A 22,017-nucleotide genomic window follows, 5' to 3' on the forward strand; every position below is an offset into this window, starting at 1 on the left:
CTTAAGAAGACACCAGTGTCTTCTGATGGCAAATTGTATTAGGTTTCTGTCTGGTTTAGAGGCCTGAATTTAATTGGAAACAATGTGATGTTTGGTAGCATCCAGGCTAAAATAAAGACGGAATACTGAACAGTGTCTGCACTATGCACACTTCTGCAAAAAAAACCAAACAATTGCACAATTGACGTAAGAATCGCTTTGAAATTTTACGTAAAGTATGAGTTTGTGTTTCTGCATGATTAGTCACTAGTCTGTCTCTAATCTAGACTAAAACCAATACAGCCTCCATGATCAAATAATACACTTCACATGTCACATACAGTGTCGAAGACAACAAAATAAACTGATGCACTTGGAATACGTCAGCATTTCTCTCCACAGTAGCCCAAGATGAACAGCAGACAGCAGAAAATGAAACACCTTCCCCATATATGTGATTTCCCTCGATGACCAGCAGGGTCGCTGGTAGGCATACAGTCAGCAGCTCCAGTGTCAACAATGTTATTGACGACAGCAATGGGATAACAACACAATAAGGAGCTCGGCTCAAATATAATGTCCACATTTCATTTAACAGTTAATTCCCAAGTGTATGGCCGCTGATCTGCGGCGTTAGCGCGAGAAGCTGGTGCCTCGGAGCTGGATTTGTCGCGGTTCACATCAACTCCCCGTCGACAGAGGAGCCGATGCTGTATGTCTATCTCACTTTGTCAAAGTTTGTATTGACACAGTTCAAACAGACCCTCAAGGCAAAGAAGATATGGGGGGAGAAGAGGCGCTCGTGTCTCATTTAGAGTCCTCAATGAGGGCAATCAGTCAGAAATTAGATGCCAAAAAAGAAATTGCAGTCAAATATGTACACTGATATTCTTTTAATCACAGAGTGCCAAAGTAAAATAATGACTCAGTGATTTAAAATGAGATCTCGGCCCCGCTTTATCTCCTCGGCTCTGTGGCCCAGATACAGCTGCGGAGAGAAAAAAAACCGCCGATCTTTCTCGTCGCTCGAGACGTCTGTGGGCACATGGAGAAAGTTTTCTTCCACCTACACAGGAGACGAGTTTCAACGAGCCCAGCTTAGCATACAGAGTTGGAAGGGAAGCCGGGGGTGAGGGAAGAGTTATCGTTTTTTAACTAAAACCAAGTGCACATTCGTTTTTTGTGCTTCAAACTGCAGGAGAGCAGCAGGACATTGGCTCGCACTCATTATCGTGCCGGTCGTGCTGAGAGCTTCAACTCTCGTAACAACAAACTCTGTTCTTCTTCAAAAGGCAAACACTGTCTTTGCCATGGGAACTGATTGTCACACGAAAGCCTCATATTCATATTCAACAATCCCACTGTGAAAGCCAAGTATTGAATATATAGACTCCGAGCCTGTGTGTTGGCAAATAACCTCTTTGTGGCACAATTCTGATTTTGTGTTTAAAAAATGAAGGTGGTTGATGAGTTAAGCATGAAAAAAATAAGGCTCTTGATCCACTTTTGTGGGACATTGAGAAGTCTAGACAAGTCACCCGGCGGGTTAAAGCCAGTCCCGTCGTCTGCAGGCGTCCAGAGGAAACACACAGTAACACAGTTACTTTAGCAGCCCCTGGGAGCTAATTGTTTCACAGTTTTACAATCCAGACTTCTTGTTACAGCCTGGTGAAACACCCTCCCTCCCTGGTGGTCAGACATGGGTCTGCATGCGCTTCTGCAGGGGCCGCGTGAGGTCAGAGTTCTGCGAGGATGACTGGGAATAGTGGGAGGAGGAGGAGGCTGATGCCTTGCTGTCTTTGTCGAACTGCACATAGCCGTCCGGCTTACTGTAGCTGCTGACGCTGCTGTCACACTGTGTGTCGATGAAGGAGCTGGAGTCGCTGAGCGAGCCGCGCTGGAACTCCCGCTCGCAGAGCTCGATGGAGCTGCTGCCCATGCCCAGCACAAAGCGCTGGCTGTAGTCGTACAGGCGGTTGGGACCTGCTCCCAGGGTGGAATAGATGTTGGTGAAGGACATGCCAGTCGGTACTCGCTGCTTGCCCAGGGTACCTGTGTTGGTGGGGTTCCTAACTTCTGTGGACTGATTCCCTGCCATGGTAGGCGTGTGGTGCTCCTTGAAGGTATTAACGCTGTAGTAGCCGTTTGTTGGGTCCTGTACAAAACACAAGAAAGAAAGACTATTATTATTTTTATATATGTAATAATTTCAGAAATCTCTGTCTCCGTCAAACTCTTTATTGTAACACCTATTTATATCGTTGTAATTATATGTAATAACAAAGTAGAGTCCAAAGAAAAGAAACTATCCCTTTATGTCATATGCATTCTCATGTATTCTCCTCGAAGCTCACCACAGCCAAGGTCAAACTAGCTGTAATTACCCTTCAAATTGGGAAATAAATAAGGAAACAGGCTGCTGTGTGCATCATGAGAAAGACTAAAAAACAGCAGCAGATCTTAGTGCTAGGATTTAGTCAGCCCCCATACTAGCCTAAAAATCATTTTCCCTGCTAATTAAGTGGGCCGCAATGATTCATGATTTGGCATCCTACATGTCACTGCAAAGTTTACTCACATACCAGCTTTAATTGGACCTCAATGGATCATAGTGTCAGTAATTTCATGTATGCACTGAAATGGCCTGTGAGGCTACGACTGTGTCACTTGTGTGTTAGTCTGCAGGCACCACGCTGTTGCTAAGGGTCCAGATAGGGCAGGCGTGTGTTTGTGTATCTGTTCTTTTTTTTCAATTTCCCCCTGTGAATGGATGTGAATGTCAAGCACGGCGAGCAGAAGAATCCTCATAATGAGGAAATGAGAGCGAGAACCTGAGAGGATCCTCGTTATGCTTGTCATTATCAGACAGAAAGGGAGGTTGTTTGCGTCTGGCCTTTATGTGTTTTGCCGTCCCCCCTCTGCTCTCGCCTCAAGCACGCTTTCATTAGCTGGGATCAAAAAAAAAAAAAATTCAGCCCGAGGGAGGCAGGGGTGCTGGTTCGAGCAGGCAAACACAACAGAGGCACACTGCAGGGAGCCAACGCCAACACTCAATTCGGACAAGAGGACAAATGAACGGGGACAGAATTTGTTTCTGTGTCACTGATAAGCTCCAGCCTGCTGCAGAGTCTGAACTGACACCCACCTACAGTACGCCACCTTGCACATATCGGACCAGAATTGTGATATTAGCTGTATATCATAAATTAAATATGAATTGCGGAGTGATAATTCATCTACAGTCTTGGCGACACGAAAGCGGGTCAGAGGTGGAATAAACACCTGCTGAGATAATCCTCTGTTTGATTTACCTGTGCATTTACATGAATAGCACAGAGGGATGATGGAAAACACTTTCCCCCATGTATTTGAAGGACTTGAGCAACAACTTACATAGAAATATTGAGTTTTTCTCTTGCATGAGTGTGCAATGTTAGGAAATTGTTGCACAGAGGGTGTTTTAATGTATTTTTAAAAGATTTCAGGTGACCTTTTTGACTTTTACATGCAATTTATGTATTTAGTAACTGTGTGTAAAGGCCGATTTTACCTCTTATCGACGGTTTAAAATGAGAAAATTGCCAATTAGTAATTTAATTAACAAAGTTACTTCACTGGTGGGACAGCAGCACACACAGAGGAGAAGCAGATGACTTAACAACATTACTGGAAGTTAGACGAACAGGAAGTGAGCGAGGGGCCTTGATAGAAGACTGTCTGCAACCTGCCAAATCACACAAGGATCATTTATTGCAGTTGCAAGCGGTAAAATGCTTTCATCTGAGAACTGGAAGCAAAGTGCCTCGTCTGCACCAGCCGATCCATTCATGGCTATGTAAATGGGCGGACGGCTATAAACAGCACTGAAGTCAGTTTTTATTGCGTTCATTGGACATCGGCTTCACTGGATAAGACACAATTGGATGGATCTGACCACAGCAGCGTTTTAGTCTTTTTTATATGTACAGAACCAGTCTGCAGAACTCCAGCAGCATGACTATTGTAGGAGTATTGATAACACAGGATGTAGACCCACACCGCAGAGTAGACGCCATCCATCGGACACTGGTGGAGGACCCTGGGTCAGACTCATTTATCATCTTTCTAAATATATCATTATTGTCTCTTGCTACCTGCCACCACAAGTTTTAAAACGTCCTGTTATAATTCTAAATTGCGCTGTGACTCACACTCTGCAGTCTGTCTGACATGCTGATGTCCACTTGGCTGCACAATGATAATGTCATGGTTTTGTCTTGAGTGTTTAGTTTCCGCCTCTTTTTGAAGAGTGTTTTCAGTTCATTAGTACCTCCTTGTGTTTCATGTATGTCCTTGTGTTTATGTCTGTATGCGTTGTTGTTTCTGTGTCTCTGGTTTCCCCACTCCGTGTTCTGTTTCCTGTTTTATTTTGTAGGCCCTGCTCCTAGTGTGTTTTTTCTTTCTTCACTTCCTGTCTTTGTGATTGTCTGCACCAGTCCTCATGTGTTCCACCTGTGTTCAATTGCCCCTGCCTTCCCTGTGTGTGTATATAAGTCTCTGTGCTTCCCCTTGTCGTTTCGTCGTTGTAATATTTGTTGTGATCTCCTGTGCTTGTCTTAATGTCTGTCTTACTGCCTGCCGTGATCTCCTGTCCTTATACTTCATCTCCTGTGCTCGCGTCCCCTGCTTCTTCTGGTCTCTGTAAACTTCTGGTGTTTTCCCCCGTGTGCTCGGTGTTTTTTCAGTTTTGACTTTTGAGATTCCTGCGTTTGTTGTTATTTTTCTGTTAAAGACATTTTCCAATTAAAAGGACACCTTTTGTTTAAACTCTGCATCCTGGGTCCATATGCCTCATGGAACCTGACAGATTGGATCACTGTTTCGGGGCTTGTCTGGTTTAACAGAGAGTTGAAAACAGGCTGAACTGAGGGATTAGTTTGCATTTGCTCTGTTCTAACAACTGGAATGTCTCAGGACTACAACTGCATTTGAAGTAAAAATAATAGACTCAATGCACTAAAAGTTTTCAGTTTTGCTTAATAGGACGTGAAAACTAAACCACTGAGCAGCACACAGATGAAACTTGGTGATGAAGCATTAAAGCATTGTAGATGTGCATGTTCTATTTGGATGTGCCGTTCTACTGCTGCTGACCAGTTCATTCTTTTTGTTATGTTTGACACTTTATGCTTACATTTACCGTGGGTGTAAATGAAGTATATTTTTATTAAAAAGAAGGGTTAGGGTTACCCAAAAATGGTCATATAATATTATTTCATAACCATCACAGGCCACTGAGTTGTCTTGAATCGAAACATATTGTGGCAGATTTTGTGATATCGAAAATATTGTATCGTTAAAAATCAAGACTATATTGTATCATGATGAAACTGCTTTAAGAAATACAGAAAGTCACATATTCCCTCTTAAGTCAAACATGTGTGTAATAGACTGGATAACGGCTTGTATGCAGGTCCCAATGGCTCTGATGTGTCACATAACCCTTTTCTGCTCCTTTTGGGAATGTGTTGGGGGGAAAAAAAACGATTTTCAAAAGGTGAGTTTATTCCAAATTGTGAGCGGTTAGAAATGCTGCGGAAAGAGCTGAATCAGCACATCTGATAAATCCCCAGCACTTCTCCCAGTCCTACACGCTCTTTAAAAAAGCCCACTCTCCATCTATATGGTACAAGTAATAACTTACATTAGAGCTTCAGGGGCCCAACCAGCCTCTGATTTCTTGAACCACTCTTGATGGGAGACTAATTAATAAAATCAGACCTCTAACAGGAGTCATTTCGCCTGTGGACTTCTCCTTAGAAGAAGTGTAGCAGGAGAGGGATTAATGTTTTTTTCCCCCCTGCTATTTTGGTCCCAGAGTTGAAGACCAACCTCTGCCCCAAAGGCTCCCTTTCTCCCTTTCTCCCTTTCTCCCTCTCGCACCATCTTTTGCTCTCCCGCGCTCACGCCTTCATGTTGTCGTTGTTTCATGAATCATACCTTAATGTGCTGATACTCCTTCTCCTCCTCTTGCAATACCTCCAGCTGCTTCAGAACAGACTCCTGCTGGAATTCTCCTCGCTCCACCTGCATAGAAATCAAGCAGAGTGTACTGAGAGTCTGTGTAGCTTCTCCCCCACTTCGAATTAAAAAAAACACACACTTTCAGACTGAAGAATTTCATTTTCATGATTGGTTCCTATTTTTTAATATCACTCAGATCATGTTTCACCTTTATTTGAGGCTGGCAGGGAACATTAATAATGCATCCATAAATATCTTTTATTTATCTTTACAAAATGTAGATTTGCGAGGCAGCTAAGATCATTTCCCTGCGCTTACATCTAGTATTGACTGCATTAAGTGTTTTTGAAAGAAGATGTAATCCAAAACCTCAAACTACAAATAGCTCGGCCCCCGGAGCAAACTGCACAAATGCTAAAACACTGGTGCGGCTCCAAAGACAGAGGTACACCCACTGTAGGATTACTCGGTATTCATCAGGATCTCCATAGTTACAATGTATTGTGGTCTGTTCTGCTCGTACAACGACTGGCATCATATTGATAAATATAGCCCCTGTGCTTTGACTGCAGCACATATACAATCAACAAGCCTTTCTTCTTCTTCCATTAGTCATGAGATAATGTATTCCACATTGAACGGCGAAAGCAAATAATAAAGTGCATTCATTATATTACTGTCAGCTTAAGAAGCAAATGCAAAATATATCAAACTGGAATTGCCGCCTCGCTGTTCGATGCCTCCGCCAGCCGGTCAAGTTGCAGTTTACATCCATGGCTGCCAAAACTTGTATAATATATGTGGTGACTTGGAAGAACTTTAAATAAGTGTCTTAAGTGTATTTTGTCATAATTTGTGCACGTTTTGTGATGTCACATTGACCTCTCACCACCAAAATCGGATCAGTTTATCCTTAAGTAAACACACGGACCAAATTTGATGAAATTCCTTCCAATGCACTCCTGAGGTATTACGCTCACATACATGCAGCATGAAGACATGCCGCCTCCAGCTACAGCCGAGGCATCAAAGAAGCTCATTTTTTATTTCTCCGAACAGGGACAAGAAGTGGAAAGTAGTATGCTGTGACACTCACACTCACCATCAGTTGTTTCATGGACGTGTGCTCTTCGTTCTCTCGAGCCGCGTTGTGGTCCTTGTGCACGATCTCCACACGGATGTCATTCTTCGCCGAGACGACTCCTTTCAGATCTGGCACAAACAGACGACACACATAACTCAATAAGCTGGATAAACACCGTCCTGTATTTGTTGACATAATTCCCCCCCAGGGCAGTTTCCAGCATTTATAGAATTTAGCAAAGATCCCAGTTTTTTTTTTTTTTTTTGCAAAGAGCTCCCCCACTTCCCTCCGAAAAAACAATACAAAGCATTATTAATCATTTGTCTCCTGCCAACACAAGATTATCTTTCCCGCATACATATGCAATCTCCACACAGCCTTTCCGCACGGGGGCTCATTCTGTTTGGGACAATGCTGATGATACTGTCATATAACAAAGTCTTACTTTCTGTCTTAATTTTGCTTGCAAGTTCTCTCTGGTGAGCACAGATGGAGACGGGCAGTGAGGGCATAACCAGGTGCGCTTCCTCTGTAGTATACAGACAATAGACATGCTGAGGGGACCAGTAGCACAGTTTGATTCTTGGCAAGAGACAGGGGACTGTCTCTAACCAGAGTCACTTGGAACATAGGTGGGTGAGTGAACATGGTGCAGGTTGTAAATAGCCTCAGAAGCGAATGCAGCCAGACTGAGATTGCATGAAATGAACCCTTATCACAATCTCTGTTCCACAAAAAGATGTCCATCTCAACAAGGCGTTTTATCTTGTGTTAAGTTTGACATTATGTTCCAGCAATTTATCTTGTGACAGGAATTTCTCGCAGCAGCTGTCAGTGTCTATTTTTTTTTTATATTTGCCCCCATATCTTTTTTTTAAAGCTGATGCACACAGCCAAGGTTACTTAACTTTATAAGCCGATCTTTTCCAATTTGTGTTTAGTAAAAACAGTATCTACAGCCGAGTGGATGGACATGTTTTGGTGTGCTTGGGGACCATACAGTACTTTGGCATACATGCTGGAGTGGGTGTGACGGGGCAGAGGAAACGTACTTCTCTGGGAGCGGGTGCAACAGAACGCTCCGATGGTGCCCATGAGGACAATAAGGGCCACGAACGCTCCCACGGCAATGCCGATGATCACCGCCACCGGGAGGGATTCTGTAGGGAACAACAAAGAGACACGTTCTCCTATAATAACATACCACAAACATCTCAAATACACATTAAGTTTAATACAGGGTACACGACAAGAGTGCAAAGCCCAATGCAGAGGCCACCTTTCTCGTTCACACTGCCACATGCACCTCGTCCGTCCCGCTTTTCTGTCTCTCCAACAGAAAGGGAAGTGAAGGAAGACATGCGATTCTTTATCCCTGTAAGTTCATTTCACATTAACCCTCAGGCACAAGCTCATGTAATAAAAACATAAACAGGCACAGTGCCACACGAAAAAAAAAAATGTTCTGTACGCTGCGCCCGAACGACTGGAATAACTGGAAATTCAATTTAACGAAAACTAATTACCAAACCTTTTGTTGCCAGCGCCGGATAAACATTTTCCCACTAATATCGTCTCATTATCCTACTGTCTAATAACTTTTAATTTACACTCATTTGGGCAAACCGCAGCGTTTCACTGAGGGCTTTTATTTTCATCGAGTGGAGTGCAAGAGTGTGTGCATCCGTTTAAGCGTAATCATGTTTGTGTGTTTCTGCAACGGATGTTACGGTGTGTGTCTGCGACCTGGACGAGATTAAAGCTGCAGGCGCACACATCTATAAGCTGCTGCAACATTAAAAGTCCTCATTAAAGTCTGGTTTAATGAGGACCTGGGTTACCAGCCCACATTTATGACCTTCTCGCATTTTTAACAAATGCAAAACAACCAAGTACTCTTCCTACGCCATTAAAGCCTATTTAATGTCTCCATTGATCAATGTCACTTTCACATAAGCAGCTTATAATTTATCATTTGCGATAAGTGGATAGAAAAACAGCCTTTCCCGACGGTAGGAGGGAAAAGGTCAACAGATAAGAAGTATTCATTTTTGAAGCAAAATACACGCGTTACGTTTCTCTTGAATGTAAAGGACTCAGCAGGCACAGCGTACTTCAGAGTTCAGACAGCAGTGTGTCTGTGGTCAGCAGTTCAATTTACCAGGGAGCCGCATTTCATCCCAAAAACTAATTTATAAGCAATTTATCGTGCGACCTCATCACATTTAACTGTACATCAAACGCTTCAGAATGTAGGCCATGCACTGTAGCTAAGTGTGAACATGCAGCAAGTCTCAATTGGTAAAATGCATTTTTTGAACTTACATATAAATCAAAGTGAAAAAAAAAGATAATTTTTTTTTTTTAAATCAGTCAATATCAATTGTATTATCACTGTTTATGTCACCTTATTACTTATTTTAAGTTTGAAGACAGATTTTTGCTCCTGCGTAAAGGTTGTGGTTTTAAACTCTTCTTTATGAGCAGAGAATGACAAACACTTAGCAACATATTTTACAAATCTGAGGTCGATAAATTCTGAGCTATATTACATAGCTTGCACAATGCATAAGCTATATATCAATATGTATTGAACTTTTGTTACATTGCAATTGATAAAAAAATATTATTGCACTAATTATTGATATAATTTTTATTGCCCAGCCTTAATTGAACGTTTGTTGTTCATTCATGTTGATGTTTCGTGTTAAAATTCATGAATTACTAATTAGTAATCAAATCCTAGCCCCCCCCTAATTACATACACAAAAGTGCATTCACCCACAAACACACTGACACAAGCGGACAATATATTAGAGACACAGGTGAGCAAACACCGGAGCTCTGTGGCCGTCGGCCATCTGTCACGGTCTGAAAAACCACTGTCACGTGATCTGAAGAAGAGGAAGGTGGAACCTGTCGAACCTTGGCTCCCACCTTGTTCCTTAAGGCGTATGATCTCGGTGTCAGAGCCAAAGCTGTTCCACGCCGTGCAGTTGTAGATGGTCTGGAAGTCAGCCGGGACAATGTTGCTCATGGTCAGCGTGGAGATCACTCCTTCTTCTGTGGTGACCGTTTCCACTGTGTAGCGGCCGGATGTTCCAGACTCCAGCACGGTTTCCTTCCATGACCAAGCCTGAGAAAAGACAGACGCAATGGTATTTACCGTGTGATGTAGTTGACCACTAGAGGTGCTGTGGAGAAACTAAACGAAAAGTGGGTCCCTGACTTGTCCCTGTTTTTTTTTTGTTCATGTTCTACCTATAAATGTCCAACGACAACACATGCAAATGCATAAACACGGGGGGGGACTGAGCAGAGCAGCTGCCTATAAAGAGGAATCGACTGAATGTCTGTGCAAAGATTCAGCTTTCAATTCATTTCACAACAGCCATTGCAAGTTTTTAGCCATCTAACCAGTTTGGCTGTACAGGCAGGGCGGCTGTGGCTCAGAAGACGGGCGGTTCGATCCCTGTCTCCTCCATTCCACTTGCAGAAAGTGTCCTGACGCCCAAATTGCCCCTAACGGCTGTGCCGGCAGTGTGTGAGTGGTGAGCGATGGAGAAAGTGCTGCTCATTGCTGCACTGTATGAATGTTTGCGTGAAAGGGTAAATGGCAAGGCTGTACTCTAAAGTGCTTTAAGTGGTCATAAACACAGAGCATTTACCATTCACCATTGACGGCATATAGAATGCACATTGTATATATTTCATATTTTATTTTTGTATTTAAAATCTTTATATGCTTATATTTCTACTCTTGCATGGAGCTATTGTAACTCAATTTCCCCCTTGGATCAATAAAGTATTTCTGAGTCTGATTATCATTTTCTCAGTGGGTCCAGACTAAAATATCTCACAGATTATCGGACGGCTTATCAGGAAATTTGTGTGAATAATTATGGCTTCTAAAAAAACAAAGTCGACCTTGTGATGTTTCCTCTGGGTCAAATTTGTTCAAATTAGTTTATGATCAATCCATTGAAAATGTAATAATAAGCATCATTAATCTTTGCTGTTAGCATGTTAGCATTTAGTTCAAAGCACTGCTCTGGTTAGGTACAGCAACAGTTCTGCAACCATGGCTGTAGATTCGTACTGTTACTATGGGTTGGAAACACATCCAATAAGCATAATAGTGACTAACTGATCAATGAAAGATCCTTTTGTACAGCTCTTATGTGAAAGTTCTCCCACGTCAAAGGCTAGTGAGCTATCTCAATATACTCCGTGACCAGAAGAACAGAAACCAACTTTGACCCCTGACAACAACCACCACTTGTTATGGCAGTGACTCAACAAGGGATTTCTCACATTCAGGGGTTAAAGGTGACCAAACCATCACACACCACCGCTCCACACAAGTGTTGATGAGCGGATATATTGTTTTCAGATGCTGCTTTAGAAGCTGTTTAATTGGATGATGCTGCTCTGGTCATTATATCATTTCACCCTGATGTCCTTGGGTTCTTTATGTTGCTAAATGGAGCCGCACAACAACCATGAATATATGAAGCTGTATTAACGAGGGGCTAGCTGGTTTTATTCTGCTCTGAGGTTGAATGAGTTCCTGGAATCAATACAAATGCATTAGCTCATTGTGTAGGGTGAAGAGCTGAGTGATTCTGTTGAGGACGTTAAAACACTTTTGAACTCTGTTGTGGTTAAAAATGTTTTCACTCACCTTTTTTTGTTTTGTTTGACAAGCTGCCAGCTGACTGAGATATCTGCAGTATCTGTACACAGAGCTAATTTCTAATGGGTAATTGTGAACTGCGCGAACTCCAAGCGGGTCTCTCTTCACAACAGTGTTTGAATTACTATGCTTTTTGTATTTGGCTGTTGAGAGGCACCAAGCAACCATTTATAAAACAGTGAACTGTATGAGTTCACTGTTTGAGGACTCAAGATATTGATATTACTCTGAGTACACTAATTGATTAGAACAAGATTGAAAATATACAAATTACTGATTACATTTTAAAAACAATAACAAACCTTTACATACACAACACAGACAATGTTTTCTCTTCCTGTACAATGCAGTGGAAGACACATTGCAAAATATTCAGACCCTTTGACCTTTTGCACATTCAGTATCTCTCAGAAATAATAAAGGCAATGATAAAAGCTGTGTTTATAGTCAAATACATTCTAGTCCCACTTCCTTTCACTGGATCTTGATGGAACTAAAACAACTTGAGCTACAGACCAGTACACTGCAGATACTGTACGGTTTGTTCCTGGATGCAGGCAATGTCAGGCAAATTGCTTACACAAACTCATTGTGACATGCAACATTACACGTTCACATTTACTTCAAATTAATTAACACTTGGTGTCTCTTTGATAGACAGGGGAGAAGAATAGAATACCTGGAATACATTTATTTTGACATAATAATGTAACAAAACACAAACAGGCTTGACAATCCGTTCAGTGTGAGGGAGTGATGGATATGATGGGATGAGGTTGTGTTGACGCTTGAAATGCTGTGGTGAGAGAACCGTAGGATATAACAATAGATATTTGCATACAACGGGTTTATTTATGCAGCGTTATGATAATCTAACACGTGCCATGTAGTGGCTGCTACTGTGATGCATCTTAGTGTAGACTGCATTCACTATGGGTGAAGAATAACATGATTAATTTCTCCTGATTTTTAAGTGAAAAAAATTCATTATGCTGGAGACAGATGGAGAAAGATGAAATGGTGCTAGCAAATAAACAACACATTTAACTTCAAGCTCGCAGGATGCAAAGGAGGATAAGTAAAGAAGAGGAAATGCAGTGTTACTGAATGGTTTGACACGTCTTTCTTAAATAAACAAAATCCAGGATAGACACTTCAGACCCAGCAGCCCAGGCTCCGCAGCACACCTCTCAAATAAACCTGTTATTAATTATGTTGCTAGTTAATTCTGGACATCAATATAATAAAAACACACATTAGATGACAAAGTGTTGCAATTAACCACGTGCGTCTGCAAACACGCACACCTGTACACAAACATATTAGCAATAAGGGCAAAGTGAGCTCAGAGAGTAGGCTGTTTATATGAGGTCCATAAATCTTAATAGGATCAGTGCTAACAGAGCATGAGTGCGGATTAAATGACAAACTGAGGATTGACGCTGTAGTTTCAAGCCCACGTTTCCTTATGAAAACAAACAAAGTTCCTCAGCCTTTTATTTGCTCGTAACGTCTGCGCGTAGTAAACAGATCAAGAGAGTTTAGTCAGATATTATATTTCAGGGAGAGCAGTGGAAAATAAAACAGTCATTTTACTGTGTTTTTAATGCTCAGGTGCCATAAAGACATAAAATACCTATTTACGATGTAGTTTCAAGTGTGTCCTCGCAATAGCATCGGGATCAAAATCGAGACAAAGGTAAGATCAGAAAAAAAATGTAAGCGATCCAGATGTACTTACAATGCGGTCTGGAGGAGGTGTACTTCGGATGAAACATTTGATTTGTCCCTTCTCTCCGTGTAACGCTTGCTGTGTCTGTGTGCTGGAGATAGTAGGTGGCCCTGCAAAAGAGAGAAAAAAAAAAATCATAAAAACCAAAGTTTGAAGATGAGTCACAGAAATTGAGAAGATGAATAATTAAATAAATGTTTATATGACAAATCTGCTCAATCCAGATCTTGTGGCACATTATGGTGTAATGGCTCCCATGTTCCAGGCAGTAACACCCGAGGTGTTCAGTAATTTGGAACTCCGGGGGGGGAATAATGTATTGCGTAGCGGCACGAACATGCCTCATCCCATGGTACAATCTGGCCAAGGACACGCCAGGACTGAATGAAGGTTGATTTATGGCTGTTTGATTCCTCCCGCTGAGATAAACGTCGCTGGAGAGTGCTACAGCAGTTCTTTGGAGTGTAATCAGGACTACACAGATGAAAAGAGAAAAATGCCATTGTGGGGAGATAACACCTTTTTGTTGTGGTGTTTCACCTCAATCAATCTGCTGGCGGCAGGTCCGACCCCTGAACCGACAGGTCAGAAAATAACTAAACATCAAGCCCCACATTCTATATATACCCAAGCCAAGGGATGGAAACAGATATAGGGCTGATTCTGTAACACTCTTACACAGTTTATGTCTAGAAGACGCTCTGTCGGCCTGATTCAGGTTTCTCCGATATCACGTTTGATTAAATGGAATGTTTTCATTAGAATCACAGACGGTGTGATCGGGTCTCGTTCATTAGCAGCAGTTGCAGGTATACGGCCGTGGAGCCAGCATGTGTTAAACCTTGGTCAGGCTACAAGATCTCATCTGACAAGGGCAGCTCAGCCTAAACGACTGGTCTGCCTCCCATCTGGTCTGGAGGCTGTTCACACCAGGTGACAGTGCTAATATGAAGACAAGATGTCACACATGACCCAATTCTGTCTTTTAAGTATATTTCCCCTTTGGTCCTGAAGAGCTCACTCCAAGGGAAATTACAAGAAAAAGCAAAGCACAGAGGTTTACGTTAGTTCTATATTTTCATAGACACAGTATACAAAAATAAATGCTGGAGGGGGAATTTGCAAATGACCCAAGCATATTTTTGTATTATTCTTATGCCTTAATTTCCATTTAATTCCCTCTACCAAGGAGAGGGAATGTCTTCACCCTATTTTGTTTGTAAGCAAGATTTTGCAAAAACGACCCAACTTGGTGGAAGAAAAAAAAAAAACATGAATGTTGTTGTGAATCCAGATCAGGAGCGGATCCAGGAATCTGTTCTCTCATTTTCTCTAACACTGCGAGATGATTATTTGTTGGACATTTCCACAGATTGAATTTATGGGGACTATTGAGTCCTGGCTGAGAAATGAACTCTACTGAATGACATTCTACTTTGTACAGCATTTTACCAAAAGCAGCATAATTTCAATCAAATTAGACTCCACACAAACGGCATATTTTTTCTGTTCATTTCCTTTTCTGTTATATTGAATACGTTTTTTATGATTATGCGCCTCACGCTAGGCTCGCACGTAACTAACTTTTGCAATAAGATTTCTCACTGCTCTCGATTTCCACCATCGCTCTGAGATTTCTAATTTGGACCTCTTCACAAAACACACGTCCAGCTAGACCCACTCCAACATAATCAATCGTATATGAAAGAAAATCATGCAGGCTTTGAATCAGCAGCCTTGAGCTATTTTTAAGTTGCATGATCAGCACATTCTGAACAATTGTTAATCTTGAAACAAATGTATCTTGAACCATTTAGATGTATCATGGATATTATTAAAAAACACACTAGTTCTGCTGTCTTCGGTTGGTTGATCGAAATTCTCATTTGTTGGACAATCACCAGTGTTGCATTCATAAGAACAAAGTGCTACACCAACAGCCTTCCAGGATTAATCCACTATCATTGGCAATAGGAAGGAAGGATGAAAATGTCAAACTTGCCCAACCCAATGGAGACTGCTATTTATTGGTGTGTCTATATTTTGTTGAATGTATATGTACAAAATAAGTTGAGTGTAACATTGCAAATAGAAGCTTGTAGCTCGACAGCCAACGACAACCAAATATCATCTAAATTTGTGTTTGAGGCTTTTAGAGCAAACGTATCAGCATGTTTCAACGAGTTTGGTCTAATGCTGATTAAATTTGCTACAAATACTTGCTTTTTATCAGAATTAATGATACATGTCAGCTAATAGGGCCACGAGGTAGAGTGATTCTAATACACTTATTGAGTGCACCAATCAGTTGGTAAAATAGTTTCTTTGGTTGAGTACCACACTCCACTCCCCTCTCACCACCTGTAATTTCCCTCAAATTGAAACACAAAATAACAAAGGCAAAGGGTCCATCTTATGCTTTATTTTAAGGCCTTTAAAAATGTGTTAAAATCAAATATTAAGCATGTCTCTTGTGATGTTGGAGGTTAAGAATGTGGATTTGAGGGGGTGGCAAGTGTGGCAGCTTCTTGATTAGTGAGACAACTCACTGCCAACTTCCTTCAAACTCCCGCTCTCTGCCATCTCTCTGACGATACATAATTGCAGTTTATTACCTGCCTCTTATTAAAATGAATTAGCATTTTAATGAGCCTTTGCCAGATGGCGCCTTGGTATGCTACTGGAGGAAGCTGGGAAGCTGCTACGCGCTGCAGAGTGAATGCAGCAGACAATTTGAGAAAAATGAATTGAAAGCTGTTTTCCTGCTTTCACTGGTTTGCCAACATGGAACTACAGTATCAGTACAGCGTGTACAGTGGGGACCAAAAAGTCTGACAGTGCCCTCTGACTTTAGACCCTGTATTTGCTGCAGTTGTGTGGTGTGCATGTATTAACTTGTGATTAGGAGATGAAAACGTAAATATGTGGTTTATATGAGCTCTGACTGTCAACATGCAACACGATGACTTGCATGACGGCTGAGAAAGGCCTGGGAAGTGGCTGGGGAAGATCTATTTTATGGATTAGGGCTGCAAATGAGGAATATAATTAAATAGCTTTATCTCACTGGCTCAGCCTGGGTTGTAAGTATATGTATGTGGGTGGGTGGGTCAGGGAGGTGGGTGGCTCTACAACATCAATGTTAGCAGCAGGGGAGGTAATCAAAATGTTGGGTGCAATGTTTTGCTCATTCATTTGAGGAGGTGTTAACCCTGGAATGGACATTGCAGTCTGATTACACAATATCAGTGTGGGAGTCAAAAGGCCACGGCTTACATTTCCTCTGTAAACGGAGGCATCCACTTTGAACTAAAGCTCCACATTTCCTCACCACCTCGACACAGCTACTTTTTATTTATACCTTTTCTTTGTGTGATAAAAGAGAGTACAAACAGCCACAGGGCAGCTGGAACAGAAGAGAAATGTCTTGTATTGTCACTGGTGACCACATTTTCCTCTGGGACAAATTCATGGTTGCAGAGACCCGGCCTACGTGCTTAAGCTGCCTGTTGGAGTCAGTTCTTACTGTGAACATGCTGTCATTTTGTTAAATAAAATAAAACAACTTCGAGATTTTAAATATATGTAGATGTAAATACTGCATACTTGTTGAACCCATTTAGATCGGATGCAACATATGCTTGTGTGTAAATTGTGGATGGTGAATTTTGGGGTTGTGGATCATGGTGGCGGTTGATGGTGGATAATCTGTACAACTAGAGTGCTTAGCTTCTCACACATACCACCATTATTGGCAATACCACTGTCATTACAATTGCCATTACCTCTTCTTTTACCGTCTTTCTCATCAATGTTCTAAATATCGTGTGTGATCTTGATGAGGGTTGAGGACACTTAAGCCCTAAGAGGCAAATTGTGATTTGCGAATATGAACAAAAAATCATTTTAATTGATTAATTGATATAGCCTTAAGACTGGGTGTGATATTGTGTTGACCTGTGCGCATTTTCAAGACATGTGACCGATGAAATACATTATTTGCTGAGATACTAACGGGAGAGGCGGAATGTATACATGTAGTGTGTTTATTTGTTGGAGCTTGTAGCCTGTGTTTCAGATTTTTTTTTTTTCAGATTAGGGAAAAGGCAAAAATTTACAATGAAAGCCAAAGTTAGCTAAAGCCAAAGCTCTCAAATGTCTGTCAGAACATGCTGTATATGGCACCTTTAGTCTTAATGGGATAAAACATCTAAAATGGAAAACGCTACTTAAACAAACAAACACTGAACCCTTCATTTACATCAGAGAATTGCTTCCATTGACATTTTTAATAGTAAATTATTGCATTACAGTGGTTAATACAACAGTTTTTTCTTACATTCTCTTAAATTGTTGGTCTATTTACTTAGTTTTGCTGCAAGACTGGGGCAGAACCATTACGGCTCATGTTTGCCTAATCTCCCTGCTTTTTCATTTCAGTTACTATATCACGTTAACAATGATCGTGTCTGAGCAGGTGAGGAGCTGTTATCACGACGCATTTTATCTCTTATCCCGAACTGTGGAACGGAGGCAGCCATTACGTTTAACTTCTGTAGAAACACACACTTTTACTACCTCGAATACTTCACCTCATTTGGCTGCTTGGCCGCAATCCAGAATGTATTTTCTCAACCTCATTTCTTTTCCTTGCATGGAGTGATCCACACAGTGTTCACTTTGTACTGCAAAGTACTTTTACAGTATTAACACAGTAGAGATTAACAGGCCAGAAACACACTTTTAGAGCGTCATCCAAATTTGCAACTTGTCAAGACACATTGAGAACATTATTATCAGCTCTGGCTATTTACTAGACTTCATTTCCATTTCAGTGGTTGTGCCGATGGAGATTTTTCAACCCCTGTGTGGTCAAATATTTTAAAAGGAACCTTAGAGCAGTTTGACTAAAAGCTGTTGCACTCCAGCAATGAAACATGAATCTCAACGTGTGAATGAACCATTCTGCAGATCTACTTTAAAAAAAAAAAAACAGTGCAGTGCCTGTTCTAAAAGATGCTCGTTTGGAATGGGCTGTTTGTTTGGCCTGTGGTGATGCTAGTTGTAGATATTAGTCAAGACCTGCTGCTGGATTCAGTCCACACAACCCTGAAGCTACACCACCGCTCCTGCAGAGCCGTTCATCTGTTTATTTAAAGTTTGGTGAAGCTCGACTCCGTGTGTAGAACCTGGAACTAGACAATCAATTTCCTTTTGCTGTTGTCGTGAACATCAACAATGTCACTTAACTTGATGAGTCCCAGCCGCTGCAACAGGGCTCTGATCGCCTGCTTATTTCAAGTTTCCAACAATTGAATGTATCACGTGTCCAAATCGTATCAAATTCAATTGCACTTCCGTGGCCCTTTTTAAAATACACAGTGTGAAGCCGATAAGATGACGGTTCTTGTGAGAGAAGAGCCACATACAGACAGAGAGAGATTTCCTGAATTAGCAGAGATGGTGAGAGAATATATAAAAGGTATTTTTTTTACACATAATAAATGAGAGTTCAAGTGACAGGTACACATGATGTGAAATAGTGAAATTGAAGCCCTGAAATCCAGATTATAATTTATGATGCTTAGATTTAACTGGTGAGATAAAATACTGTATGCTTCATCTTGAATGCAGTTTTCCACCCTCATTAATTTGTGCCGTTCTTTCTTATACAATGTCAGTGCCAGTTTAAAGAAGGCTGGAATGCTAATTAGCTGTGTACATAAAGGCTGCCTAGAAAGAGGAACATCACAAAAGAAAAAAGATCTATAACCACGCAGTGCTCTGTGGGATATCGGGCGGATTCTCAAACCCCCCGTTTCTTATTGTGGAAATGGACTTTTCCCTCCCTCGGCTGCTCAAGCACTGAAATGTGTCTAATTATACATATTGCTAAGCCCAAAGACACACTCGCATACCTACAAACATAAATGGCTGTACTGATGGATATATTAATTAATATGTATTGCATGGATATAAGGTCCTTGAGCATACACAAGCTAAATCCTTTCAAGCATGTCAGATAACTTCTCTCAATTCCAACTTCTGCAGGACTGTGGGGGGGAAAAAAACATGCATATATTTTGTATGCTATGTAAATAATCACATGCATGGACGTGCACAGAAGCCCACTTCTTTAAGTGCATGAAGCCACTTGACGGATGTGACGCACACGAAACGCAGGGATGCTTTGCATTCTGAAAATGTTTGACTGGAGTAGGCAATATGTATCCATTAGTGACTTAAACACAAACTGCCTCCCCTGCTAGCTGTTTGATTATAATTAAATTACATTCTTCCCCAGGGGAGGCAGGAATCCTCGCGTCTATGCGGTATGCCACAGTGGGAGTCAGTGACACACAACGGCAGAGAGGAGGGAGACAGAAGAATGACAAATTATAAACACATGTAATTTAAATGATGGCATTAAGGAATCGGGGGGGAATAACTGCAGGGAAAACAAACAGCAGCGAAACATCCAAATGTGCAGCAGACACTGTCGCATCATGAGCGCTCTGAATATGCACAGTGTCGCCTGAAATGTTACTGTATCGTGGGTCGTCCTCCCGAAAAAAGCTCACTCATCCGTTATGCTAGTTAATCACTGTCAGAATCAATCGCGTCCTGCTGACTCTCACTGACGGGCCTACAGGCTGGTTAAAGAGCGCTCGCACACATTATTCTGTTGTTCAGACGGTGGCACAGGACGGTCCACGAACCGCCGAAGAGAGCCCCCGCCTGTCACCGCCTCCCACTCCCAACTCCACCGCCTCAACCGCAGTGTTTGCACTTTCACAGGCCTGGCAATCTGATTCGCCTCAAAGACAGAGTACGAAATGACTCAGGACTCCTCGTGTGGTTTGAAAAAAAAAAGAAAAAGAAAAAAGATGAATTTCAATTATTCAGAAGGCTAAAAAGAAAGGAGGCTTCTGAATGTCAAATACCAATCCAGGCAGGGAAGTGCAAGATGGAAAAAAAAAAAGTAGAGGAACAAACAAATAAAAACACTACAAGTCATGCAGAACCTGCTTGAATGAAGTCCGCAGAGACTAAATAAACATGCCATTTCTGCTTTGTTGTATGTCTGCCAGAGTTGTGTGGTGTTGTAGTCTTTATTAAAACAATCCATCTTCATTCTCTCGTGAAATCTTTCTTGAACACAACACAATCTCCATAGTTACATGAGCAGAGAGGGGATGCATCAAAATAAACTGGTACGCTGGATATAATGTATTCTGTTTGCACATTAAGGCTGCACAGTGGATGCCAGTATGGCTTGCCATCCAGAGAATGGGAGACAATAGAATTAGTCATGATTTTGCTTCCTTACTCTTCCGCCTCGATTTTGAATTGAGATGGAGGGAGTTGATTGCGGTTCACAGAAAGCCACGGTTCTGATCCTGCGCTGGAGGGGATGCTGGTATCCCATTCTCTGTGATATTCAAAGCTGATGTCTGGATTTTGAAAAGAAAATCTTTACACACACGTTTTTCTCGCTACTTGGTGTATCATCATCCCCAAATCAACATCAGCCGAGCTTACAGGCAGAGCCTTTTGTTGGCTTTCAAAACATACAATGATACACAATCAGCTTTTTATCTCCGCATCTTAAAGTCCTCTCTACTTTTTTTTTTTCACCCTCCTTTGGCCCATGCTTCTCTCAGATGGACACGGGGGGGAAATAAGAGACATGTAAATCCCACGGCTAATAACCTCTGCCACACCAAAGCATCGCTCCCTGAATATCAAGCACTGATAATGAAGTCATTTGTTTGAGAGTTGCCAGGTCTCCCACCAAGGCTGGTATTCATTAGTCACACAGTGCCTCAGAAAACGGCAGCTTCCCTGTTACTCATGCAGAATATAATTAGCATTGAAGCACATTTCACCTATTTAAGAATTGTGTGACCGCATCTAGAAAAGACGATGTCTATATTTATTGCATTTACCAGTTACAGGCTTCACGGTGATGACTGTTGATGAAACAGCTTTTACCTTTGTCAGCAAAAACTACATTTTTATGAGCACACTACGTGACACATCGTTGTGCTCTGTGTTTGTGTGTCTGTTTCGTATGATGGATTGTGTGTGTACCTGCCTGGTAAAATCAACCATGTCTCCAAGAAACTGCTACATGAAGGAAATAAAGCAGCACATTCTCTTGGAAGTTTCAGAAGGGAGAAGACTTTTGTAAACCACAGACGAAGCAGAACACTGACTCCTGTGACAAATTGCTTTCTTCTTCCCGCCACTGACCCCCCAGACCTGGGGATTCACACTTGTACGTGTACGCGTTTGACAACTTTGTGGGTGTGCGCCCGTGTGGAAGTCATATCAATAATACAGCTTACCATTGACAGTGAGTGAGACCTCCTTCTCCCCGGCTCCGACACGTGGGACCACAGCGCGGCAAACATATTTCCCAGCATCCTCTTGTCTCACGGATTTCAGTGTCAGGAGGTTGTCATTGCTAAGAACCTGCAGCAAGATAAAAAATCGTCAAAGACCATCAAATGCAATGAG

The 22,017-nt window shown here is 41.7% G+C and overlaps 1 protein-coding gene across 8 annotated transcripts in view; it reads right to left on the reverse strand.

The window, feature by feature from the left end:
• Nucleotides 1-213: 213 nt before the first annotated feature.
• kirrel3b (kirre like nephrin family adhesion molecule 3b) overlaps nucleotides 214-22,017 on the reverse strand; it is a 163,650-nt gene continuing 141,846 nt past the window's right edge. The window contains exons 9-16 of one of the 8 annotated variants that reach the window (XM_034605486.1): nucleotides 21,846-21,972; nucleotides 13,504-13,604; nucleotides 10,004-10,202; nucleotides 8,119-8,226; nucleotides 7,512-7,595; nucleotides 7,085-7,194; nucleotides 5,959-6,045; nucleotides 214-2,134 (exon numbers count right to left, since the gene is read on the reverse strand). In XM_034605486.1, the coding sequence (XP_034461377.1) occupies nucleotides 1,673-2,134; nucleotides 5,959-6,045; nucleotides 7,085-7,194; nucleotides 7,512-7,595; nucleotides 8,119-8,226; nucleotides 10,004-10,202; nucleotides 13,504-13,604; nucleotides 21,846-21,972 (1,278 nt within the window). In that variant the 3' untranslated portion in view covers nucleotides 214-1,672. Of the gene's footprint in view, nucleotides 2,135-5,958; nucleotides 6,046-7,078; nucleotides 7,195-7,511; nucleotides 7,596-8,118; nucleotides 8,227-9,991; nucleotides 10,203-13,503; nucleotides 13,605-21,845; nucleotides 21,973-22,017 lie in introns of all 8 variants that reach the window. The other 7 variants (XM_034605485.1, XM_034605484.1, XM_034605483.1 and 4 more) reach the window with 7 other exon arrangements.

This window comes from Hippoglossus hippoglossus, chromosome 13, assembly GCF_009819705.1.
Source record: "Hippoglossus hippoglossus isolate fHipHip1 chromosome 13, fHipHip1.pri, whole genome shotgun sequence".
NCBI lineage: Eukaryota > Metazoa > Chordata > Actinopteri > Pleuronectiformes > Pleuronectidae > Hippoglossus > Hippoglossus hippoglossus.